At 39.1% G+C, this 11,127-nt stretch overlaps 1 protein-coding gene across 20 annotated transcripts in view; it reads left to right on the forward strand.

The window, feature by feature from the left end:
* The window catches only part of caska (calcium/calmodulin-dependent serine protein kinase a), a 208,996-nt gene that overhangs the window by 188,214 nt on the left and 9,655 nt on the right, over positions 1-11,127 (forward strand). For 10 of the 20 annotated variants that reach the window (XM_046363152.1, XM_046363205.1, XM_046363136.1 and 7 more), the window contains 3 exons: positions 3,549-3,623; positions 4,503-4,538; positions 8,082-8,126. In XM_046363152.1, the coding sequence (XP_046219108.1) occupies positions 3,549-3,623; positions 4,503-4,538; positions 8,082-8,126 (156 nt within the window). The remainder of the gene's footprint in view (positions 1-3,548; positions 3,624-4,502; positions 4,539-8,081; positions 8,127-11,127) is intronic. The other 10 variants (XM_046363184.1, XM_046363263.1, XM_046363241.1 and 7 more) reach the window with 3 other exon arrangements.

An 11,127-nucleotide genomic window follows, 5' to 3' on the forward strand; every position in this document is an offset into this window, starting at 1 on the left:
ACACTTATCAAAACAGTAGGCATATCATACTTTTAAAACTCACCTCACTGTGATGATAAAATTTAAGAACTTCAGCAGCAGGTTGAAACAGTGTAAAACATAGTGGTTGTGGATGTTTTTTCAAAGCCTAACACAACGAAATGGACTGAGCTTTCTAAGGGGATGATGATGACTCATTCAAATCGCTTATGAGCCCGAGCCCCCCCCCTCCCAAAAAAACAGATTTAAAATTGTGATTTTGCTGTTATACAATACAGAGCATACTACCGCATATTAGGCATGGCATAAAAACATAAAACAAAATATATTTAAGATGTGGTACATAATTGGTCTAGCCTATACTTAAAAATTAAACAAATTTGAGTAATCGACGGTTGAGTGTGGGGTTGTATAATTATTCATACTGGATGGACTGGTTATCTTATGCTTTGTCACATCCGGCCATGATTGGGAGTCCCAAAGGGCGGTGCACAATTGGCCCAGCGTCCTCCGGGGTAGGTCGTCATTGTAAATAAGAATTTGTTCTTAACTGACTTGCCTAGTTAAATCAAATAAAATGAATATGCTATGCTACAAAATGTCTGTCCATGAGTCTGGGAGAGAACGTTTAGCCCTAGGCGATGCTGTTGGTTCATTGATTGTGCAGGGCGGCTTACAGTTAGCCTACAATTATAGTACATTTGTATTTGATTTTGAATAGCCTAGTAATAGGACATTTTTTTGTATTTTCAGAATTAAGTGAGTGACACATTACATTCAGCTATACAGACTATCACCACCATGCGTTTCCATCTCCTCTCTCTCCTTTACTCCTTTCTGGAGCGTGCAGAGGGGCTGTCAACAGTGTAGTGAAATATGTTTTGTTGTTACATGTTACTATTGATGTTACCGCACAGATTTAACCTGGTTTCCCAATTTGTTTTATTTATTTAACCTTTATTTAACTAGGCAAGTCAGTTAATAACAAATTATTATTTACAATTACGGCCTACCTTGGTTAAGCCCAAACCCGGACGATGCTGGGCCAATTGTGCGCCGCCGTATGGGACTCCCAATCACTGCCGATTGTGATACAGCCTGGAATCGAATCTGGGTCTGTAGTGACGCCTCTAGCACTGAGATTCAGTGCCTTAGACCACTGGGCCACTCGGGAGCCCACTCGGGTAGCTGAAGGAGCAAGGTTGGAGAGCCCATGGCACACAGTCGGACAGCGAGCGCATGCTCCTCAAACAGTGGTTGATGCGTGGAGTGAAACAAGTATTATATTTATACAGAGCCTTCAGAAAGTATTCCGACCCCTGGACTTTATCCACGCTTTGTTACGTTACAGCCTTATTCTAAAATGTATTCAATAGGTTTTTTTCCCTCATTAATCTAAACACAATACCCCATAATGACAAAGCAAAAACAGTTTTTTAGAAAATAAAATTAATCTATTTAATCCATTTTAGAATTAGGTTGTAGCGTGACAAAATGTGGAAAAGGGGAAGGGGTCTGAATACTTTCAGAATGCACTGTATATGTTTTGATTTTCTAAGACTTTCTAAGATTTGTATGATTCACAAATAAAGTTGCTAAAAAACTCAATCTAGCATATAGGACCTGTTTCAAATGATCACTTTTATGCTCAACATAGCCACTTCATATGTGCACTCGCTTAAAAAAAATATTTCAAAAACTTTTATTCAGCTAAATTCAATTATATTCTTCTTACTAAAATCAGATATAATCAAATTAATGGCATGGGACTTATCTTGTCAACTAAATGAACAAGCCTAGGCCCATGTGGTTTCCACAGAGTTGGGTATGGCTGCCTTTTCCTGTTACGCTACTTGCCTATGGAATAGCCTGCAGACTAAACTTAAACATGAGACTCTTGTCGCCCATTTTAAACATTTATTGGAGGATTTCTATTTTTGTATTTCTTGTAACTTTTTCTGGTAATGCAAGTTATTGTGCTGTTAGGGGAATTACCTGTTAGGTTATTCCACTAACAGGTTATTCCACTGTGTAAATGTAACAATCTGTTGCTGTATTTTTTTGTGTTATCTGTGATGGTTTTGTTTGTCTTCTATAGTTTCTTAATCATTGTACCTAAACTGTACGTGTAAACAGGAATATGCAGGGCCCAGCTGTAAAAGAGAACTTGGTCTCAGTCTGTGTTCCTTGTTGACATAAAGGTGTAATAATAGCATGGAGACGAGTAACATGGGCCTACAGTAGGCCAACTTATATTCTGTTCTTCTGGAATAAATTATCTTCATATCATACAGTTTCTTAAGACCTGACTAAAACACATCATGGATTTATTGTGACTGTGTAAATTAAACTGATTTTATTAGACTTTTAATGTAGATGTCCCAAAGGCGTGCATCAGCGGCTTGTATCCATGGAGCTCTGGAGATGCTAAACCCGTTTATGTTAATTAAAGGTCCATTACTGTGAGACACGCCTTTATGTGACGACAAACGTCTGGCAAAATGTCATGACTGCCACAGCCCTATCCCAAGTTAGAGTAGCTTGTCTAGCTTTCTTAGCTGGCATGCCTGCTGGAAAATGGCTTTACTTCTTGGGTTATGACACCCTATACCAGTGTGGTAGGATGTAAAGATTTATTGATACACATTGGTCTCCATTTTCAAATGTTTAAGAGAAAAGTGCTACGGTCCGTGGACGCCAGACCGATCCAAGTGGAGCATCGGTCAGAAAATCTATTCAAACGTTATGAATTGTCGGTGCACAAATATTACATTATTTTTACCTTATGAAAACACCATCTTTTGTAACAACTGATGCGTCCTCTCTCCTTCAGTGTCAAAATGCATTTGTTGACAGTCATTGTTCCACAAGTCATTTTGCATGCCAAACAACATGAGGCAATATCAGTAGCCTAGTCAAACTGCTCACTGTGCCCAGCTTCGCACGCTGACCAACGAGCTGTTCCCGATGTTGCACATCTGCATGACAACTTCAGCATTCAAATACTAAAATGGCTAGCGTGATATTAGGCTTTATTAGTCGAGTTCCGGTTCACCATCAGCAATAGTCTTGGTAGTTTGGCTTGATAATTTCACAACGAGGACAGCAATCACTTTTACAATGCCAAAATCATTTGATTTTTGATATTCAAAGTTGTACTTTGAGTATCAGGTTACATCCCCCCCAGGTCTGATTGTGGTAGTGGGTTGGTTGATGCCGAGTCTTCCTCATGGTTCAGCTCAGGTGCCTACATAGTACATGCACCATAGACATGCATCATTTAGTCTACTACACCTGTTATTTATGAAGCATGTGTCAAATATGTTAAGTTTATTTGAAACTCCTAAGGCATAACAGTTCTTAAAGAATCAGTGTACATCATTAACGTGACAATTGAACAGGTCAAGAGATGACCTATGTAGAGAAATATACCTGCTAAATCTGGACCCCCCTCCCCTTATTGTCCCCTCTAAAATAATGGGTGCATGTAGCCCCTGTGCGCGCACGTGCACACGCGTTTGTGTGCTTAAGTTTGTGAGTGTGTGTCTGACCTGTGTGTCTTGTTACAGAGAGAGTCCCCCTCCACCTCCAGGCAATCCCCTGCCAATGGCACTGGCCACTCCAGTGTTAACAGTTCTATCTTGGTAAGGACCCCCACCCCTAAACACCCAAGCAAACACCGAAACTGTCCCCTTCTCCCTCAAGTCGACCGACCCAGACCTTTCACTCTCTTCCCCCAGCTGTTGTCTATTATCATTGTCCTGTATATCTTTTTTCAGTTTGAAACCCCTCTCCCATATTTTATGTATTTTTCTTTTCAGTTGTATATCACATTAAGTTATGATGCTGGTTGTTCAGACCAACCTTTGACTATGACCACATTTCCGATATCTCTGTTTACAAATTGGTGTGCTGTAAAACGCTGCCATGTGCTGTAAAAATGCTGCTGTGTGCTGTGCCTTTCTGCTGGCATCCTTTTAGTATGCAGAGGAGCTGGGAATCCTCAGTCAGTCACAGAAAAGGCTCCGGTCCTTTACAACTCTGTTCCTATACAACTACCTCCAACCTTATCCACTGCTAGACCTACTTACCTAACTACCTACTCACTCACGTACTTGCCTACCTACCCCGTACTTCTTACTTACCTACCTATTTATGAACCTACCTCTTACCTACTTCTTACATACCTACCTACTTACGAACCTACCTCTTACCCATCTAACTATGAACTTACCTACCTACCTACTAGCTGTACACCTTGGGTATTGAAGCTGCTTTGCTTGCTTTCTGCTTCCTCTCTCTTTGAGTGTGAGAGAGAGAGACTGCCGATGCTCTTCTCGAACACTCATTAAAGTGCAACTCTGTTTGACTGTACCCTCTCTCTCTCTTTAAAACGTTGACAGGAGTGGAGGGAATATTTATGTCTGTATGTGTGTTGTGTTCCGTATACAGTGTTATGGTTGTCTACATGCCTGTCTCTGGTGTAAACTCTCTCTCTGTCACTGGTGGGCTTTTCTCTACAGGATCTGCCGTCTACCATCCAACCCAAAGGTCGACAGGTGAATACCAGTGCTCTCTACCCCGTAAAACAAACACACACTCACACACACACACACTGAACTGTAACTCACAACCCCTCCATCCCTTCCCTAACATTTAACTTCTACACCTGTGTGTGTGTGTGACGTGTGTGTGTGACGCGTGTGTGTGACGTGTGTGTGTGTCGTGTGAGTAAGTAAGCATTTGTGCACACGCGCAGTGTGCTTGCGAGTTCACATGCCGCCCTCCATTGACTAATTGCCCAGATCAACCCATATGAGTACACTCCGTTCACTTACAATGTTGTTCATATTCTGTGGCTCCAGATCTCCAAGCTGTTCCTGCATGTGTTTAGAGCAGGATAGTGCCTGCTGTGTCGGAGTCTGGCTTAGTGGTTAGCCCACCAGACTCTGGACCATATATATATATATATATACACACACCCGGCGACATGGGTACGAATCCCGTCTAAGCCCTTTCTCTGTCTCCCTCTGTATCTGTCTACATTCCAACTTTCACTGTCTGTAAAACAATCAAATACCCCCCAATATATATTTTTTAAGAATAGTGTCTGTTAGACTGGATAGTGGAAAGTATGTAGAACTACTGTAAGCTATGACCTCACCCGAAGACTACTGGATATTGGCCTCAATCCAAAACACATTAGACTCCGAATCTGCTCCAGCTGCTCAAACATGTGTGACCTAAAAAGAGCACAGACTGAATTCAAATTGATTCAATCCGATGCTTTTTGCCGAGTTTTTATTAAGATTTTGAAAGATTCCACCTGGTCCCATAACTCTGAGTTGAACTCCCCTGTGGTAGAGAAAATGTTCTGTCTGGAAAGGCTGATATATTTCAATGAAACTAGACTTCAAATATACTGTCAGGTCCATAATTATTGTCACCTTTGATAAAGATTAGCAAAAATCTTTGTTAAATAACATTAAAATGTGGCACTTAATTCACTGGTCGTATGGCAAATACAGCTATTTGCCGTGACCATAAATAATACAATGCTGAGCTATATTGTACGCTACAAAATATATATAATATCATTAAATACTAATACAATTGCTCAAGGTAATTTTTTTCCCTCAAAATTTAGGTGTCAAAATTATTGGAACCCCTCAAGTTTGAATGAATCTCAGTTTATGGAACTGTATAATGTCCTTCCATGGCTTCTTGTGTCACTGGGGTATAAAAATGAGGTAACATGCATGTAAAATCCCCTTTTCATCCATCACCATGGGAAAAGGCAAAAAAAACAGAGACAAATGGTTGTTGACCTTCATAAATCAGGCAATGGGTACAAACAATTGCTAAAAAACAAATACCACTTACCATTATTATGGCAACAATTAAGAAGTTTAAAACCACTGGGACAGGGGTAAACTTGCCTGGTATTGGACGCATGTTTATCTTATCTCCACAGTGAGGAATATGGTTTGCGAGGCAAAGAACAGTTCAAGGGCCATAGCTGGAGAATTAGAGCACTTAGTAACATCTTCGGGTCACCAAGTCTCCAAATCTACAATTAGATGCCACCTCTATGCCAATAGGCTCTTTGGTTGCCAGAACAAAATGCCTTTATTGTGAGCAACCAACAAATGTAAACTGTCGTTTGTTAAACGACATTGGCACTTGGATTGGAGCCGGTGCTATGGTCAGATTACATGAAAATACAGCTCTTTGGTCACGCATAACCAATAGTGGGTTTGGCGTCAAAAGAATTTGATAAATGGCATTTATTATTATTATTATTATGTTATGGGGTTATTTTGCTCCACTGGTCATGGGGCCCTTGTTAAGGTCAATGACATCATGAACTTAGCCACAAACCTGGTTGTCTCTGCTAGGAAGCTGAAACTTTGCCGCAAGTAGATCTTCCAGCAAGATCAATAACCTGTGATTGGAGGAATGGTCCCTGCCAATGTGTTCTCCAGTCTCATTGAAAATGGGTGATAATATTTTTTTGTATTACTTGTAAAACAAATCTCTTTATCTGAGCAATTTTATAATATAATTGTCCCTTTTTTTGCATACATAATATAGATCAGTATTTGTATTGTTAATTTGATACTTTTTTCAAATGGTGCAAATAATTTTGGACCTGACTGTAAATGAAAATATTGAAATACAGCTATTCTTTCCTAAATCATCTCATATTCTATTCACATTCTGTTCATATTCTCCTAGATATTTTTTTATCTTCCAATTAAATCATAATATAGTCGCATGGAGGAGTGAGTCCCCCCCCCCCCCCCCACCCTGGTTCCTCTCGCTCCCCAGCTCCCCTGCCTAGCCCAGGGACTCAGTGGCATGTCACCAACACCCAGATCCTCCCCTTAAGAGTTAACAGATTGTGATTGGGCATCCCAAAATCAGATCACTTAGTAGACTGGTGATCACCAGCCCTGGTCCTTGATGGCTATAGGGTAGTACAGGCTTTTGTTCCAGCCCAGCAATAACACTCCTGACTCTACTTATCAAGGTGTCTATGATTATTGTTGATGGCTAGTAGATATAGTACATGCTGGTTTGGCATTTAAGTCTGCTCACCCTGTGGGCCTATAGGACGATAGCTGGTGACTAACTGTAACTGTGTAACTCAAGAGTATATACCCAGTTAGTAAGGGCAATCCTAGCTGTAAACTAAGGACAGAGGCATTGTTAAAACAGTGGTCATAACCCTCCATCACCCTCTATTGTCATCTTTGTGAACCCCAAACCAAAAGAAACACCATCACTGTCAAACACCCATCCTAAACCCATAAACCAACGGAAACCCAACAAATAACTTGACTTTAGCTTAATCTAATAAGGCTGAACCTAACCAAGGATAGTGACATTGCGTACATGCAGTGTGTAGATTCCACCGGTAGAGGCCGCCCACAGTAGCACTATCTCACAGAGACATGGCTGCAGTTACAGCACTGGACTGCAGTCACACATTAAACAGCATTACACAGTCATTCTCTACTCAGATAACTAAGATGCATGCATAGGTGGGATTGGGGGGGTACTGATCCCCCCCCCCAAGCCTCCTATAATCTCGCCCATCACCATGTAATATAATCATCAATTATGACCATTCTGTTTGAAAAACCCATAACATAGATCACTGATCTCCGTGTTGGATAGGTTAAAGCTCTTCCATGTCTTTCACCAATCCAGTCATTCCAGATCTTTTCAAATCAAGCCAGGAAGAAATGCGTGTTAAAAAGCATTCTAACGGACCTGTCTTGTCGTCATAACCAGGGTTGGGGTCAATTCCATTTCATGAATTGAACTTTTTATTTGCGAATTGTACAATTGTCATCGACAGCAATAGCCTATTCATGAAATGAAAACTTCAATTCATCGCAATGAACTGAAGTAAAGTTGAATTGACCTCCAACACTGAAGTGGCATAATCCACGTCAATCCCCTCCCATCACCATCACAAAAGTAGAGTTAACGCTTAAGTCTCCATCTCCCCCGCGCTCTGCTCACCATGCTGTGTGTGTAGACACTCTGTAGTCATTTTACTGCATGATGTGTGTGATGCTTTCACATCCTAGATGGTCGTACCCAGACCTCCAATCAAGGATAAAATGTCCATCAAGGTAAGATATAATGTAGCCTCCATAGTGCTAATCCATAGAGATAAAAACAGCAGACATCCTAGGAAATGTTTATCTCTATGGCTAAACCATAGATATTCCCTTTAGATGACCTGTAATGGCAATAGTTGGTAACCAAAACACCATCCCATACAGAACAATCTAACTTAGACTAAGACCACTAAAACTACAATGCAAAAACCATAGTGTTTGGATTGTTGTAAAAAGTCTAGTCAAACTGTATTCAAAATGCATTATCATACAATTCTCTGAGAAAATGAATGAAATCAACATATTGCCTCATACATTATTTTATCAGACATACTTACTTTATCAGACATACTTACTTTATCAGACATACTTACTTTATCAGACATACTTACTTTATCAGACATACTTACTTTATCAGACAAGAATGGTAGCACAAGACTGGTTGTCAGTTTGTAAAGGTGCTAAATCAGTCAGTGATACAGAAAATGTAGATTGTGATTTAACAAGACCTATGGCTAATTCTAAAGAGTAACCTATGGCTAATTCTAAAGAGTAACCTATGGCTAATTCTAAAGAGTAACCTATGGCTAATTCTAAAGAGTAGCCTATGGCTAATTCTAAAGAGTAACCTATGGCTAATTCTAAAGAGTAACCTATGGCTAATTCTAAAGAGTAACCTATGGCTAATTCTAAACAGTAACCTATGGCTAATTCTAAACAGTAACCTATGGCTAATTCTAAACAGTAACCTATGGCTAATTCTAAAGAGTAACCTATGGCTAATTCTAAAGAGTAACCTATGGCTAATTCTAAAGAGTAACCTATGGCTAATTCTAAAGAGTAACCTATGGCTAATTCTAAAGAGTAGCCTATGGCTAATTCTAAAGAGTAACCTATGGCTATGGCTAATTCTAAAGAGTAACCTATGGCTAATTCTAAAGAGTAACCTATGGCTAATTCTAAAGAGTAACCTATGGCTAATTCTAAAGAGTAACCTATGGCTAATTCTAAAGAGTAACCTATGGCTAATTCTAAAGAGTAACCTATGGCTAATTCTAAAGAGTAACCTATGGCTAATTCTAAAGAGTAACCTATGGCTAATTCTAAAGAGTAACCTATGGCTAATTCTAAAGAGTAACCTATGGCTAATTCTAAAGAGTAACCTATGGCTAATTCTAAAGAGTAACCTATGGCTAATTCTAAAGAGTAACCTATGGCTAATTCTAAAGAGTAACCTATGGCTAATTCTAAAGAGTAACCTATGGCTAATTCTAAAGAGTAACCTATGGCTAATTCTAAAGAGTAACCTATGGCTAATTCTAAAGAGTAACCTATGGCTAATTCTAAAGAGTAACCTATGGCTAATTCTAAAGAGTAACCTATGGCTAATTCTAAAGAGTAACCTATGGCTAATTCTAAAGAGTAACCTATGGCTAATTCTAAAGAGTAACCTATGGCTAATTCTAAAGAGTAACCTATGGCTAATTCTAAAGAGTAACCTATGGCTAATTCTAAAGAGTAACCTATGGCTAAATTCTAAAGAGTAACCTATGGCTAATTCTAAAGAGTAACCTATGGCTAATTCTAAAGAGTAACCTATGGCTAATTCTAAAGAGTAACCTATGGCTAATTCTAAAGAGTAACCTATGGCTAATTCTAAAGAGTAACCTATGGCTAATTCTAAAGAGTAACCTATGGCTAATTCTAAAGAGTAACCTATGGCTAATTCTAAAGAGTAACCTATGGCTAATTCTAAAGAGTAACCTATGGCTAATTCTAAAGAGTAACCTATGGCTAATTCTAAAGAGTAACCTAAAGAGTAACCTATGGCTAATTCTAAAGAGTAACCTATGGCTAATTCTAAAGAGTAACCTATGGCTAATTCTAAAGAGTAACCTATGGCTAATTCTAAAGAGTAACCTATGGCTAATTCTAAAGAGCAGCCTATGGCTAATTCTAAAGAGCAGCCTATGGCTAATTCTAAAGAGTAGCCTATGGCTAATTCTAAAGAGCAGCCTATGGCTAATTCTAAAGAGTAGCCTATGGCTAATTCTAAAGAGTAGCCTATGGCTAATTCTAAAGAGTAGCCTATGGCTAATTCTAAAGAGTAGCCTATGGATAATTCTAAAGAGTAACCTATGGCTAATTCTAAAGAGTAGCCTATGGCTAATTCTAAAGAGTAGCCTATGGCTAATTCTAAAGAGACAACCCTGTGTTAACGATCCCTGTGCGATTTACAGTGCCTTTGGACAGTATTCATACCCCTTGACTTATTTCACATTTTGTTGTGTTACAGCCTGAATTCAAAAGGGATTAAATAGATTTCCTACCAATCTACACACAATACCCCATAATGACAAATGAAAACATGTTTTTAGACATTTTTGCAAATGTATTGAAAGTTAAATACATAAATATCTAATTTACATGAGTATTCACAATACTTTGTAGAAGCACATTTGGCAGCGTTTACAGCTGTGAGTCTTTCTGCTTTCCACACCTGGATTGTACAACATTTGGCCATTTATTATTTTCAAAAATCATCAAATTGGTTGTTGATCATTGCTAGACAACCATTTTCAGGTCTTGCCATACAGTTTCGATCAAATCTACTTGAAAATGTAACTCGGGAACATTCACTGTCTTCTTGGTAAGCAACTCCAGTGTAGATTTGGCCACAAGGTGAATGTGTCTGGTGGAAAGCAGATTGAATCCGGTTTCCCTCTAGGATTTTGCCTGTGCTTAGCTCTGTTTCTTTTTTTACCTGGAAAAACTCCTCAGTCTTTAACGATTACAAGCATACCCATAACATGATGCATCCACCACTATGCTTGAAAATATGGAGAGTGTTACTCTGTAATGTGTTAGATTGGATTTGACCCAAACATAACATTTTGCATTCAGGACAAAAAGTGAATTGCTTTGCAAAATGTTTTGCATTATTACTTTAGTGCCTTGTTCCAAACAGGATGTTTGGTATATGTGAGTTATGTACAGTCTTCCTTCTTTTCAC

Source organism: Oncorhynchus gorbuscha, linkage group LG01 (genome assembly GCF_021184085.1).
Source record: "Oncorhynchus gorbuscha isolate QuinsamMale2020 ecotype Even-year linkage group LG01, OgorEven_v1.0, whole genome shotgun sequence".
Lineage (NCBI taxonomy): Eukaryota > Metazoa > Chordata > Actinopteri > Salmoniformes > Salmonidae > Oncorhynchus > Oncorhynchus gorbuscha.